The 15,965-nt window shown below is 47.4% G+C and overlaps 1 protein-coding gene across 1 annotated transcript in view; it reads right to left on the bottom strand.

Moving 5' to 3' along the window:
• The window catches only part of Wdr62 (WD repeat domain 62), a 41,386-nt gene that overhangs the window by 16,950 nt on the left and 8,471 nt on the right, over window positions 1-15,965 (bottom strand). The window contains exons 7-13 of the mRNA XM_036188099.1: window positions 15,305-15,487; window positions 12,464-12,624; window positions 9,737-9,926; window positions 6,938-7,075; window positions 4,740-4,918; window positions 2,067-2,158; window positions 87-212 (exon numbers count right to left, since the gene is read on the bottom strand). Coding sequence (XP_036043992.1) covers window positions 87-212; window positions 2,067-2,158; window positions 4,740-4,918; window positions 6,938-7,075; window positions 9,737-9,926; window positions 12,464-12,624; window positions 15,305-15,487 — 1,069 coding nt within the window. The remainder of the gene's footprint in view (window positions 1-86; window positions 213-2,066; window positions 2,159-4,739; window positions 4,919-6,937; window positions 7,076-9,736; window positions 9,927-12,463; window positions 12,625-15,304; window positions 15,488-15,965) is intronic.

Below are 15,965 nucleotides of genomic sequence, written 5' to 3'. Positions count from 1 at the left end.
CTCTGCATACCACAGGGCATGCCATGGCTCCCTGCTAACAAAGGGGATGTCTGCTGAGGTTCAGCAAGAGGGACGGAGGCGCTCACCAGCAAACTTAATGGCTGTGATGGAGGAAGAGTGGTCATCCAGGGTCTGCTCCAGGTTGTAGTTCTTCTCCACATTTAACACGTGGATGAGCCGGTCCCGACTGGCTGAAGCCAGCAAAGTCACTCCTGTGAGTGGAGAGGACCAGTGGGTTGCCAAAGGCTGCCTAGATGCTCTGCCTTCCACATAAGCAGGTAGACTGAGATGTACAGTCCTTGGATCCAGAGCTATAGCTAAGTGGGCCCCAAACCAAGAAGGGGCAAGTCCTTGGCTCTAAGGGGGTCTTTCCCCAGAGCCAGCTGAGTAAAGGCAATTCTTGAGGTATGTGCCATGCTTACCAGTAGTAGACATGTTTGCACATCACAACGTTCCTTCCTGGTGAGTCCTACTGTGTGGCATGCTCTGAGTCTTGGCTCTAGGCCTCAGCCAGGCTTTGCAGACCACTTTCTGCCACCGTCCTTTCACTGGGCCTTTCCCCTTCCTGGACCCTCAAGACTATGCCTGCTCTGACACCTAGCAGGGCTGAGTTTTTAACAACACAGCCTGAAGCCAGGAGAGCTCAGAGAAAGTCTAAGAGTCAAGAAACAAAGAAATTCTGATGGGCAGAGGGTATGGAGGATGGAAGAATGAAGCATGGCATGGAAAGCCACTGCCATGTCAGGGTGTACCTCCACCTAGATTGGCTAATGGTCTGTTTGAATGAAAATGCTCCATACTGGCTCAGGCATTTGAACAGTGGGTTCCCAGGGGCTAGTTCTGTATTGGGAGGTCATGGATCCCTAGGAGGCAGAGCCTTGCTGGAGGAAGAGCATTTGTGACTGGGGACCACCTCTGAGGGTTATAGCCTCACCCTACTTCCTGCTCTCTCTGTGAAGATAAAATCCTCAGCTAACTTCCTGTTCTTGTCACATGCCACGCCTTCCCTGACATTAATGGACTCCATCCCTCTGGAACCATAGGGTAAAATAGACTCTTGTAGAAATTGTTTTTGGTCATGGTGTTTCATTATAACAGCACAAGAACAACCAGTACCGAAAGGACATTCCAAAGGTGTACTGTCTGAACCAAATGAGGAGGAGTCAGACAGACTCAGAACTGGAAAATTCTACATGACTGGCTTGTTCTCTTCAGAAAGCCAAAGTCCAAATACCAAGTTAAGACTGTGGAGGTGCTCCAGAATAAAGATGATAACAAAGCCAAGACACTTAAGAACGTGAACCTAGATTAGAAACAAAGGTTCTATGAAAGACAATACTGGGGAACTAACAAATTTGAGTAAGGAACATTGTCTAAACAACATCATGGTATCAAAATGGAATAAACAGACTTGATAAGTACAGCAGTGTTTTATACGTGTGTATATATAAGCAGATACATACACATGTTCATGACCAAGATGGGACCCAGGGCACCTACAATGCTAGGTAATGCTCCACCAATGAGCTACACCCTAGCACGCTACAGTTATGAGTGAATAGAAATGCTCTTCTTAGGGTACTGGAGGGTCAGAGGACATCATGCCTGAACTCTCACATCACCCAACAAAAACACAAAATGTGTACGCCCTTATTTTATCCTGCATGTAGCATACACATATACACAGCGCAATGGAGAGAGGAAAACAGAGGATGTCATGTAGATAGACAAAGGGTTAGACTGGATTAAAAACCTGGATCTAGATGAAAGGTCTCTAAGTACTTGCTGTCATATTCTTGCAGTTTTTCTGTGGGTATTTAACTTTTTAAGGAACACCCAACAGCCTGTCCATCCAGAAGATGACGAGCTTATAATTCACATCCTCACTCACCCCTTCAGCTGGGGCCTTGAAGAGGCCCTGGGACCAGCCTGAAGCTGCAGCTGTCTTGCTCTGTGCAGTCCATACCAACCTGGCCCGGTCTAGCCGCAGGGCCCTTACTGAAGACCCTCACCAGTTCTGCTCTCTGTGGCTCAGTCCACCTGACCTCAGCGTGCTGTGGGCTCACCTGTCTCAGGCTTGGAGTACTCCAGGCACAGCACCTCAGCATCATGGGCTTCCACCTTGATCAGCTCATCCATGAAGTGCAGCTCGTGGATCCTGGGAGACACACACTGCCAACTGTACCCTGCCCACAGCCCCTTGCCTGGCTCTAGGCCAGTACTGCAGTCTTATTGTGTCAAGTAGTCTGAGATGCCCGACCACAGCCTCTCATCCAGAACATGGCTGTGGTAAAGGAAGCAGTGCAGGGAGGGACAAGGAGACCACAGCTATGAACCTCTTGTAGTTCGAAAGCCAAAACATAACCCCAGGGACTGAGGATAGTCCTGTGCTGCACATTTCTGCAAAGCTAAATTTCATATAGGCAGTCTGAGGGAAAGGGAAAAGGTCAGAGACCATATTCATGGATTTACCTCTTTTGTTTTCTTAAAAACAAAAAAGATTATTTATCCCCTTTTTTGGTGGGGGTGGGGATGGATTGGAGGAGTGGAGGGAGTCCTCAGTATTTAGTCCTAGCTGGCCTGGTACTGGCTATGTAGACCAGGCTGACCCAAGGCTCACAGAGACCTACCTGTCCCTGTTTCCAACTGCTGTGATTAAAGGCATGTGCCTATTTCTTAAAAAATAAGCTACACAGAGAAACCCTGTCTCAAAAAACCAATATATATATATATATATATATATATATATGTTTTCATCTTTTATGTGCACACGCACGTGTGTGTGTGTGTGTGTGTGTGTGTGTCTGTCTGTCTGTCTGTCTGTCTGTCTGTCTGTCTGCAGAGGCCAGAAGAGGGCAGCAAATCTCCTAGAGCTATAGTTAAAGTCTGGCAGTAATGAGATATTGGACATTGCTACTGGAGACCAAACTCTGGTCCTCTGTGAAAACAGTAGGCGCCTTTAACTACTAGGCCATCTGTCCAGCTCTTCACTTCATTTTCTTTCAATAGAGCATGCACCATCATCCTTCATTCATTGTCCATTCTTTTCTTTTTTTTTCAAAGATAGGGTTTCTTTGTGTGGCCCTGGCTGTCCTGGAACTCTCTCTGTAGCCCAGGCTGGCCTCGAACTCAGAGATCCTCCTGCCTCTGCCCCACCCCAGTGGGGATTAAAGGCGTGCCCGCCACCACCTCTGGCTCATGCCTCATTCACAACAATGTCTCAAATGTAGCTACCCTTGTTTTTACCACACAGCTCCTCTGCTGTCTATTGTGTGAGTTTTAGCCCATCCTTTTCTGGTCTTTCCATCTCAATTAACCCATGTAGAAAAGAGAAATAAAACAGCTTACATACAGCAGGCTCTGCAAGGGGATTAAATCACTAGGTAAACACAGTACTCAGCCATCACCAGGCAAGTTTGCCATTCACAGAACAGCTGTCACCATGAGCAACCTAATGACATACTCACCTTGCTTAATGTGTGACTGATATTACAATTGCCAGTATTTAAAAATCACAGAATTCCACAGGGAAAAAATGAAACAAACAAAAAACTAGGTCTCTTGGACAGAGCTCACGCTCTGCTAGCACCCACTAGCTAAGCATGATGGCCTATCCTATAATCCTAGCATGCTAGAGGCTGAGGCAGGAGGGCTGACACAAGTTCAAGACTAGACAGGGCCACACAGTAAGTTCTAGGCCATTCTGGGATACCTACAGTATGAGACCCTGTCTCAAAAATGAAAACAGGGCTGGGGAGATAGCTCAGTGGGTAAAGCCCTTGCTGAGCAAGTGCGAGGATCTGAGTTCGGTGTAGAATGTGCCTCTAACTCCAGTGCTTAGCGCTCTAACAAGGGTCCCTGGGGCTTGCTGGCAGCTAGTCTAGCCAAACTGGTGAGCTTCTGAGTCAGAGAGAGACTGTCTCAAAAATAAGTACAATCAAGTGATAGAGGCAGACATCCAGTCTTGACCTCTAGCCTCCATACACAAGCATGCACGCCCCCCCATACTACATGTCCCCCCCCAACAAGTAAATAACAAAATAAAAATGAAGACAAATCTGGACATGGTGGTGCACATCTGTAACCCCAGAACTCAGGTGGGACTAGGAGAATTGCTATATCAGGCTGTCTCAAAACACCATACCAGTGCTGGGGAGATGACTCAGCAGCTAGCACAGCCTGCTCTTCCAGAGGACCTGAGTTTGCTTCCCAACACCTATGTTGAGTGGCTCACAACTACCTATAACTTCAGCTCCAGGGGACATGACGTGCTTTTAGTCTCTTCCGAGGACGGAGACGGACGGACGGACGGACGGACGGACACACACACACACACACACACACACACACACACACACACACACAACCTCAAACCACCTGGGCCTGCTATGTTCTACTCCACTGCACCCTCTCAGTGCACCCACCCCCTGCAGCTGCCTCTTCCCATTGACACTTCAGCCTCAATGCCTGATGGCTGTGAGAGTGTTTTATGAATCTCCCTGTCCAGGGAGGAGGCCATTCCATGCATCTGCTGAGGTCCTGACAGCCACTATGACCTCAGGCCTTCAGGAGCCCCTCCCAGCTGAAGTCCTGGGGTGCTGCTGGTAACTGGATTACTACTCATGGTCCCCTATTCCCAACCAGCAGCTGAGGTGCCAAGACCAGGACTCCTCCCCAGTGTCTTGAGACCCCCAGCTGGGGCCAGGAGGTGAACACTAGCCACCACCAGGGCCACTTGCCTCAGATTTCCACTGCGGTCGCCTGAAGCCAAGTGCTGGCCATCAGGACTGACCTGCATGACTCGAACCCCAGCTTTCGCATCCATGGGTGTCCCATTCTCACTGCCCCGGTCTGGGAAGTGAGACATGTCCTGCAGGTGTTGAATGTCATTCTCCACATATACCACCTTCAGCAGGGTCTGTGGGAAGAGAGATTAAGGTCAGTGTTGCACGGAGCTTACAATACCTCTGAGTTCAGTGCATCCCATGGCAGGGGCCTGAGTAACAACTCAAGCTGGGAGCGGGGAGCTTCTCCACTCAACAGTCACTGCATTCCTCACTACTTCCTTGCAACTAGACCAGGTTCTGGGCACTGAGAAGGAGAGCAGGTGAGAAGGCATCGGTTGCCTTTCCCCCATTTGGCTGCATGGGGCTGACACAATGGCTCCTGAGGGTGACAGCTATCTTCTCACATGACAGAAGGAAGAGACGGGAGGCATCCAGTCTCAGAGCTTCCTGGAGCTGCAGAAGCTACCTCCAGACTTCTATTTTAAACATGTGTATGAGTGTTCTGTCTGCATGTAAGTATGTGTACCATGCATGTGCTATGCCTTAGGAGCCCAGGATCAGTCACTGAATCTTCTAGAACTGGAGTTAACTGGTTGTTAACTCTCACAGTGCTGGGAAAGGACTCAGGTTCTCTTTAAGAGCAACAAGTGCTCTTAACTGCTGAGCCATTGCTCTAGCCTATTATGTCCCACTTTTAAAACATTCATTCATTCATTTATTTATGATTTATTTATTTATTATGTATACAGAAGAGGGCGCCAGATCTCATTACAGATGGTTGTGAGCCACCATGTGGGTGCTGGGAATTGAACTTAGGACCTCTGGAAGAGCAAGCAGTGCTTTTAACCTCTGAGCCATCTCTCCAGCCCACATTTATTTATTTTTATTTCGTGCACATTTGTGCTTTGCCTGCACGTATGTCTGTGTTGGGGAGTCGGATCCCCTGAAACTGGAGTTACAGGCAGTTACGAGCTGTCATGTGGTTGCTGGGAATTGAACCTGGTTCCTCTGGAAGAGCAGCCAGTGCTCCTACCTGCTGAGCCATTGCTCCATCCCCACCCTTTTAAAAATACAAACCCTTTTATGCATCAGAAAACCACACTCTCAAGAGTTGTAGGGCGTTCTTCTCCTGTTGTTGTTATTCTGTTTTTAAGACAGGGCCTCATGTAGCCCAGGCTGGCCTCAAACTCCTGACCCTCCTACCTCTCATTACAGGTGTGTGACACCACGTCTGGCCAGTTTTGCATTTTCTCTCATGAAGAAGACAGTACTATTGGCTGGGGAGGGAAAGTAACAAAGGAGCAGTTCCGTGCATCTCCTGCACTAAAGGCTGCATTACTGCCGCCACACTGACCTTTGAAGGTTTTCCCCATCACCAAGTCTGGTGTCACTCGGGCCTTTGCACAGTGACTCCCCAGGTGTGGAGCCTGCCCCTCCTCTTTTACTGGTCCCTCCCGTACTGTGGCTGACGTGCTTCTTCCAGAGGAAGGCTCTTGCGATGGCACGGGCTAGTGTTACACGTTAGCAGCATCCTGTCCTTTTCTTTCGGGTGCTTCCTGCCCTGGTGTCTGCACATGACTTCAAGTGATTGAGTCACTGTCGGCCTCTCACTGGACTTGGAGGTGCCACAACAGCAGAGCGGTGTTTTAACATAAAGCACGAGAAACAGAGTGACGGTTCTCAGCAACGAGAACCCAGCAAAGCTCCCTTGCTGACCTAGCAGTACTGACCAAAATGTCTTCAGCAGACCATTCCTCCCCAGCCTCCCCAGGCTCCCCAGGCTCCCGCTAGCACAGCAGCTGAGACTTCCCGTGTGACAGCTACTCAGATGAGGCAAGTCTCTGCCTGGTTCTGCCCATTGTACTCTCCTCGAGTTGTGACGCAAGACTTGGAAGCAAGGTCATTTTCAGTGACACGCACGCACACACGCACGCACGCACGCACGCACGCACGCACAGCAGAAGTCAGGTGGAAAAGAGAGAAGACTGATCACGCCACCACCACAGAAAGGAAGGGAGGAAGAAAGAGACACAGAAGGACAAGAGTGCCCCATCTTGGTTCCTGGTTCCTGCCCCTGGGGAACCTCACATCTTGGTCCACAGGGAAGACTTCCCTGCTCCTAGAAACCAGACTATAATGAAGCAACTCACGTCACTGAAGATGTTTTTCTGCCACTGAGTGTCAGAGCTGCTACCCATATTCCAGAATCGGATGGTGTTGTCTGAGGAACAAGTCAGAAAAGACCCGGATGGCAGGCAGGCTCTCTGATCTTCAAACTCAGGATACACCTGCAGTTCCAGAGAACAAGGCAGTGCTGGAATGATGCATGATGACCATGTACTGTGGGCATGTGGGCAAAAGTCTAAGTAAAGCTTGAGATGGTGGTGGACCCTGCCTGTAATCCCAGCAGTCAGAAGCTGAGACAGGAGGATCAGAAGTTCATTTCAGACTTACCTACATACTGAGTTCAAAACTAGCCTGAGCTACATGAGACCTTGTCTCAAATAGAAAGAAAGAAAAACTAGCCAGGCAGTGATGACACATGCCTCTAATTCCAGCACTGGTGGGGAGGGTGTGGGCAGAGGCAGGTGGATCTCTGAGTTCAAGGCCAGCCTGGTTTACAGAGTGAATTCCAGGACAGCCAGGGACACACAGGGAAACCTTGTCTTTGGGGGGTGGGAGGCAAGGGAAAAAGAAAGAAAAAACATCTTGAGGACTACTTGACAAGATCTTGCCTCAAAACAAAAACAAAAACAAGCAAACAAACAAAAAAAGCCAGGAGCAGTGGTGTAAGCTAGCACTTGGGAGACAGAAGCAGATGCCTCTCTTTGAGTTCAAGGCCAGCTAGGGCCATACAGTGAGACCCTGTCTAAAAGTGTGTGTGTGTGTGTGTGTGTGTGTGTGTGTGTGTGTGTGTGTGTGTGTGTGTGTGTATGTGTGTGTGTGTCCGTGTCCCAGATAGAAACAAAAATAGAAAGAAAACAAAACATGTGACCATTTTCAGAACTGAATAACTGCTACTCTTCAACTCTGGTATATAGGATGTGGAAAAAAGCAAATGAGTAACAGGACATTCTCATTCTGTAACTTCCTGTGCCTTTGACAACTAGGAGAAACCTTAGTGTCCTTAATGATTTAATAACTGGCAGGATGGGGATATACTTGATGGTAGGGACTTACATAGTATAGATAAAGCCCTGGGTTCAGTCCTCAGTAGCAAAAATGAAAGCAAAATCTAAACAACAACAACAACAAAAATACTCATGCCAGTCCCACTGAAAAAATGAACAGAGGTTTTCAAAAAATGGCTGGGTCCAGGCCTGGGACAAGAAATGTATGAGATGAAGCTGAAGTGTCTTCACCACCAGCAAGGTGCTACTAAAGACTACTAGGGGGCTTCCAACCCCAGAAGCCAATGTAAAGAAGCTCCCATTGACCCAGAATGAATAAGTTGAACTCTAACAATGTTAAAGGTGATAGACAAAAATATATCTGATATATTGAAACATATGAGTTTATATAATGCTATGAACTGAAACAACCAGGTATGTTCAGCAGGCAGAGAACCAATTGGTTGTCTTGGGAATGGGAAGTAAAGGGAAAGAATCAACCATTATCCAGCATGAAGTGTCTACCAAGTGACCAAATGTTACAGAAAAAGAAGAGACTCATTAATGTGAGTGGGCCAACTAATAAAGAGAACCAATAGCATGAGAATATCCCATAGTGAACCACTCAATAAGAAATGGATCTGGGGGCTGGAGAGATGGCTCAGAGGTTAAGAGCACTGGCTGCTCTTCCAGAGGTCTTGAGTTCAATTCCCAGCAACCACATGGTGGCTCACAGCCATCTGTAATGAGATCTGGTGCCTGCTTATGGCATGCAGGCATACATGTAAGCAGAACACTGTACATATAATAAGTCTTAAAAAATGAAATGGAGGGTTGGGGATTTAGCTCAGTGGTAGAGTGCTTACCTAGCAAGCAAAAGGCCCTGAGTTCGAGCCTCAGCCCCCCACCCGCCCCCCAAAAAAAATGAAATGGAGGGGCTGAAGAGATGGCTCAATGGTTAAGACTGTTCTTCCAGAGGACCCAGGTTCAGTTTCCAGCACCCACATGGCAGCTCACAACTGTCTATAATTCCTGTTCCAGGGGATCTGATACCCTCATACAGACATACCTGCAGGCAAAACACCAATGTACATAAAACAAAAATAAATAAATTAAAAAAAAAATAAGAAATGGATCTGAGCATTGAATCTCAATATCTGCTAATAATAGTCAGCTTTTTCTTATTCTTTAAAATAACTTTATTTTAATTTTATGCTTATGAGTACTTTGCCTGTATACCACTTGCATACAATGCCCACAGAGGTCAGGAGAGGGCCCTGATGATCTGGAACTGGAGTTACAGGCCATTATGAGCCACCATTCACACCCAGGTTCTCTGCAACAGCAGCAAGTGCTCTTAACCACTGAGCCCTCTCTGTTCAGTCTCTGAATTGAGCTTTTGAACATCTTTTCCTTCCTTTTGTTCTCTTTATCACGGGGTTTCACTTTCCATACAGCCTGGCTGGTCTGCAACTTGCTACGTACACTAGGCTGGCCTTGAACTCACAGAGATCTGGCAGCCTCAGCCTCAGAATACCAGGATTAGAGCACACTTGGGTCATCAATCCTGTCCAAGTTTTTCCTTTCTTTCTCTGAGACAGGTTCACATGTACCCCAGATTGGCTCTGACTATCCTGTACAGCCAAGGAGGACCTTGAACTCCTAATCTGCCTGCCTCTACATTTCAAGTGCTGGGATTACAGGTGTGTACCAAACCCAGCTCAATTTGTGTCCTTTGACACAACGGTTACATGGGTTCTCTAAGCTCTAGGGAATACATGAGCTGAGCCCCAGTAGAGACACAGCTGGACAAAGAGAAGGAGGGAAAGGGGGTCTCACCTCCACATTCCAGACGAAGGAGCTATGGAAGAGCTCTGACCACATTTTGCTGACTTCATTGATGTCCTTGACATCCCAGATATAGATGCTGTGGTCCTTATAGACACAGGAGAGCCATTCGTGGATGGGGTCAAAGGTTAGTGCCACTGTATCTGGATAGACTGCTTCTGCTTTTCTGTGGAAGAGGAAGCTACCGAAGCCATATGGGTTAGTCACCATCGATGCCAGCAAGCCATTCCTGCGTCTCTGTGGCTGGCCATCTTTCTGTTCTACTCCCATGCCCTGTCCTCTCTTTTCTTTTGCTTTGCTTCTAACGTAAGTTGCAAACTGAAAGTGCCTAGGGCTGGCCACGAGAGCACATTCTTTTTCATGATAATGACTATATTTATTATTTATTGGTACATTAGAAATGAAAATAAGACTGTGAGAAGCTACAAAAGCATGCAGCTTCATGGAGATCACAAGACAGTGGTGATATCCACTGTAGTTCGATTAAAATTGGCTTGTCCTGTAGGTAGTGCAAGGACCACACACTTCACGGTCACCAGTGGTGAGATAATCAACAGCACCTTCCATCTGGAATTTACACACCAATGAGAACACTGAAAATAAATTCAAAGCTAAGTATGGTGGCGAACATCTTTAATCTTAGCACTGGGAGGTGGATGCAATTGGATCTCTAAGGTCGCCTGGTCTACAGAAAATTTAAGAATAGCCAGGGATACAGAGAAGCCCTGTGTGTGGTGGGGTGGGTGGGGGCTAAATTCAAGAGAAAATTGGCTACTACTACAGCCAGGAAGTAGAAGCCATCAATGGTGTCTCAAGTCTCTACAGACACAGGTTAACAAAATTCAGTCTAAAAAGGAAGAGGGCATTTCAAGTTGCTCTTTTTTTAAATCCTGGGAGTTTGTTATTGTTATTTTATGTGCAGGGGTGCTTTGCCTTAATGAATGTCTGCATCATGTGTATGCTTGGGACCCATAAAGGCCAGAACAGGGTACCAGATCCTTTGGGAGTTAGACTATTATGAACCTCCATGTGGGTGCTGGGAATAGAACCCAGGTCCTCTGGATGAGCAGCCAGTGCTCTTAACCACTGAGTCATCTCAACAGTTCCTTGTTTTATTGTTTTGAGATAGGATCTTACTATATAGCTGGCCTGGAACTTGCTGTGTAGACCAGGATGGCCTTGAACTTACAAAGATCCGCTGCAGGTGTGTGCCACAATGACCAGCTGAGTTACTGCCTGACTACCATTTCTATTCCCATTCCATTCACCCCAAGATCCTGTCCATTTCTGTCCAGAAAATGCACATATTCCTCAGGCCTGCTCTCTTCTGCCTGGCCTCATTAAGGACTGACCCAAACCTGCAGGGTAGTGCTGAGGAGCAGTCCCTAGACCTTGGGTTTCCTGCTGTGCACTAGCCACTTTTCACCACTACCAGAAGTGACTCCGTCTTACAGATGAGGAAGCAGAGGGCACACTGACGGCCTGAGACCACACAGCTCCTTATAGGAGGTGGAGGAGCTAGGCAATATGCCATGATCTGTGGCTTGCTCAACTTTCTCTTTCCTCACACAGCAAGTCACCCCTCCAGCTTTCTCTTGGAGAAGCTGCAAGCCTAGGAGCGAACAATCTACAAAGAAGCAGCCCACCATTGTTCCATACCCATGACACTTTCCCCAAGTGAGACTTACGACAAAGGGAACAGCTTGGCCCTTCTCTCCACTTTGGACATGGCAGTCAAATGATTCTGCATTCAAGGACTTATCATGCAACCCCTGTGGCCACCCTCAAACCTCGAAGAGACAGGCTCATCCAGCTGGTTCCCATCGGCGTTCCAGCCACCCAGTGTCACAGCCCTTTGCTACTCCTGCAATATGCGACATCCAGCATGCTGTCCTTTCATGGCATTTAACTTGCTGTCAACACTGCTGGCCTCTCATACCAGATACTCAGTGGCCAGAGCCCCGCCCAGGATGCTTCTAAGTCACTGCTTCCTTTCATTCTCTCATCTGGGTACTTTTCATGGAACTCCCTCCCAGTGCCGAGGTTTCTTGGCACAGAAATTTTCAAGGCAGCGATTTCCTTTTTGTTTGTTAGTTTGCTTTTCTTCTCTATTTCTCCTTCTTCTTCCCCTCCTCCTTCTTTTTTTTTTTTTAATTTTTTTTAAACGATTTATTTATTTATTATGTATACGACATGTATCCCTGCAGGCCAGAAGAAGGCACCAGATCTCATTACAGATGGTTGTGAGCCACCATGTGGTTGCTGGGGATTGAACTCAGGACCTCTGGAAGAGCAGCCAGTGTTCTTAACCTCTGAGCCATCTCTCCAGCCCCCTCCTCCTCTTTTTTTTTTTTTTTTTTTGAGACAGGGTTTTTCTGTGGGGCCCTGGCTGTTTTGGAACTCACTCTGTAGACCAGGCTCGCCTCAAACTCAGAGACCCGCCTGCCTCTGCCTCCCCAGGGCTGGGATTAAAGGTGTGTGTCACGATACCTGGATGCCACAGAAATTTTGCTAGCTCGAATTCCTACTTTCTGCCTTGGGCTGCCACTGAGCAGCTGCTTAGTAAATACCTCTGGAACAGGACTTTTATGCCTTATTCACTGCCATTACTGCCCAGAGCTAAGAGTGATCATTGGTATTTACAGTGTGGACACTCAGGTAGATGGACACCAGTAAATAGACTCCCAACACCCTTCCTCCCCCAGTGCAGGACAGTACCTGGAGTCCAGGCCCTGTGCCACGTCTACTCCCAGGTAGTGCGGCTTGGGCAGGTTGGCGAGATACTGCAGGCTATGGGCCTGGAAGATACGGACTATCCCATCTGTGCACCCACAGAAGATGAGTTCCTCACTGACACACAGGCAGGAAGACAAGGAGACCTGAGGGGACATACTCAAGTGAATTTGGTGTTTTACAGTATTTTGAAATCAGAACAGAGCAACAGTCACCACTGAAGATGTGTCAACATGCAGACAAGAGGCTGACTTGGGGCAGAACTGTCACTGCTATTCACAGAGGAACTTAACTGTATGTACAAAGTTCGTCAGGGATGGCAAGATGGCTCAGTAGTTAAGAGCACTTGTTCTTGAAGAAGACCCAAAGTCAACTAACACCCACTTGGTGCCTCACAACTATCCAGAACTACAGTTCCAGGGGACTACAGTTCCAGGGGATCCAATGCCCTCGCCTCACCCCCATAGGCAGCAGGCTCACAAGTGGTGCACATGCATAAATGCAGGCAGAATGCTCATACACATAAACTAAAAGTCATAAATGTGAAGAGTCCATTTACAGCAGTGACTTGGCAGGTCACTGACAGTATAACTGGGCTAAAGTTTAGACCAGAACATAGAGACAAAAGGGATTATAAGTGCCAGACTTTAGACAGACTCCAGTTTTCTACAGGGCTTAATTTAATTTATGAGTCATTTGGTGTCATTTGGTGCTCTCTCAAAGTGCGCTCTCTCTGTCTTTCTGTATATATATATTTTTTTGAGATGGGGTCTCACTATGGGGCTAAACTGGAATTTTTGGCAATCCTCTGGCCTCAGCCTTCCAAGTTGGAGGACCAAGTACAACACCACACTTTACAAAACAGAAGGTGTTTTTCCTTGCACCAGTAGTGGTGGTGTATAACTACAAAAACTGAAGTAAAGGATTACAAGTTTGAGGCCAGCCTGGACTACATAATGAGACCTTATCTAAATAAAAACAAACAAAATAGCTTTTAATTCGCTTTAACGTTGCTTAAGTTCCAGAAAGATTAAAAGAAAATTAAAAAAAAAAAAAAAAAAAAAGATGTTCAGGGCTGAAGAGATGGCCTATCAGTTACAAGTGTTTACTGCTCTTGAAGAGGATTGGGAACTTCCCAGTGCTCACATCGGGCAGCTCACAACCCCTGCAATTCCAGGGCCAGTGGGTCCTAGACCATCTTCTGGCCTCCATGAGCACCTGTACTTCTGTGTGCAGACACAGACACACACAGTCATCCTACACTCACACTCACCATTCTACCAGTGTAACAATTAAAAATAAAACGCATATTTTGTTTTAAATGATGTTGAGGGGCTAGAGAGATGATTCAGTGGCTAGAAGTGCTCCTTTAGAGGACTGTCAGAACACAGTCCAAGAACAGAGCAGTGTGTGGAGACTTCTGAGGACTTGAAACTTCCAAGAAACCAAGACAAGAGTCTTGTGATCTGTTTCTTCAAAAACATGGGTTTAAACCAAGAGGTGGTGGCACTCGCCTTTAATCCTAGCACTCAAGATGCAGAGGCAGGTGGATCTCTGTGAGTTCAAGGCCATCCTGGTCTACAGGGCAAGTTCCAGGACAGCCAGGGCTACACAGAGAAACCCTGTCTCAAAAAACCCAAATCCAGAACCAAACGAACAAACACATGGAATTGATCTTGGATGATGCCTTTGTACCCTCCCAGGTGTGGCAGACAGGAGTGAGTTTGCTTCAGATGATTCATTACAACTGGCTTTTGTTACTAGCTTATATGCCTCTGGAGAAACATGTTTCTGCCATTGAGGTTTGCCCTTGTGATTGTACACTTTGCTCAGGTGACCTTGCTTAACCCTCAGAGTATAAACTGTCTGATGCTCTGAACAAAGCTGGCTATTGTATGAGGCTTTAGTCTTCCTCATTCTCCCAGGTCCCACCGCCTCTAGAGTGGTCAGTTCATAGCTGTCTGAAACTTGAGCTCCAGGGAACACAATGCCCTCTTCTGGCTTCTGTGGGCACCTGCACTCACTTAGACAAACACACATACACACAAGTAAAAATAAAGTCATCTTTTTTTTAAGCGACACTTAAGTTCCTAGAAACAGACAAGATTTGGAACTCTTTCGCATGTTGTAAATCCTGAGGGCAAATTCTGGGGACAGCCATAGAGGCCAGCTGGGAAAAGGAGCAAGCAGCCCATCTCTGTCACCCTCTGCCAATGGGTGACTGAGCTTGGAGCAGGGTGATCTCATGGACTCAAACTCAGGCATTAGGACAAACAAAACAAAACAAAACAAAACTCTGCACCTTATTAAAACATTGACCTTTAGTCTAAAATTTTATTTTACAGAGTCTTTTCTTTTTTGACAGAAAAATAGTAGGCTCAAGATATTTAAAAAAAAAGTCTCCTGCTTATTATCTCATGTGACTTCCTTGTCAACTCTGAGGAAGGTATTTCCATTTAATTTTGTTTGTTTGTTTTTTTGTTTTTCGAGACAAGGTTTCTCCGTGTAGCCCTGGCTGTCCTGGAACTCACGCTGTAGCCCAGGCTGGCCTGAATCAGCAGAAATCCATCTGCCCTTGCCTCCCGAGTGCTGGGGTATGGGGGTGCACACCTGCTATGCCAGCCCTCAGGAGGCAGAGGAAAGAGGATCATGAGCCTGAGGACAGACTCAACTTCATAAGGAAGGGGAGACCTTGTCTATGACAAAACATGAAACACCTCAGTCCCTCCCGAAAGCCCCAGCAGGTGCAGTGCACAGTGGAGTACCCCTGGATACACTAAGGACAGAGTAGTTCCCCAGCAACTGCTGGCAGAGTGAGGTGGGTACCTTCAGGTTGATCCACTTTTCCAGCATCCTCTTCTCATTGAACTGGCAGAGGAGGCCAGAGTAGGACACACAGAAGGTATTGCCTGCCATCCGGCCCCGGCCGCAGGCCACACCACAGAAGATGTTGTTGTGTAGCTCACCCAGGATGCCTGAGCGCCCTACCAGGGGCACTGTGCCAGTCACCTGTAAGCACAGAAGGATATGTTAGAGACTATACCCCCTTGCCTAGTGCTCAGCTGTGCTCACCTAGCCCTTACTGACACAGCTTAGACAGGCCTTTTGTTTGTTTGTTTGAGACAGGGTTTCTCTGTGTAACAGTCCTGGCTGTCCTGAAACTCGCTTTGTAGCCCAGGCTGGCCTCAAACTCAGAGATCCACCTGGCTCTGCCTCCCGAGTGCTGGGATTAAAGATGTGCGCCACCACCACCTGGCCGACAGGAGGACTTTTAAGAAGTCTCCATGTGGAGGAGAAGAGCAGAACCCACATTTGGGCATAGAGGCCAAGAGGCAGTGGTCCAGTGGTGAGCTCTGGCCTGGGGCACAGTCCAGCAGGGCTTACTACAGCACCTGGACATCTGAGAAGCTTGATGACTTTTGAGACCACTACTTCCAAGTCCTAAGTAGACTAGCCTAGGCTGCTGCTGCGAGTGACTCTCCAGGAC

The sequence above is a fragment of the Onychomys torridus genome, chromosome 1 (assembly GCF_903995425.1).
Source record: "Onychomys torridus chromosome 1, mOncTor1.1, whole genome shotgun sequence".
Classification (NCBI taxonomy): Eukaryota; Metazoa; Chordata; class Mammalia; order Rodentia; family Cricetidae; genus Onychomys; species Onychomys torridus.
The sequence above is the reverse complement of the archived record's forward strand: the minus strand, read 5'-3'. Positions and strand labels throughout refer to the sequence as shown.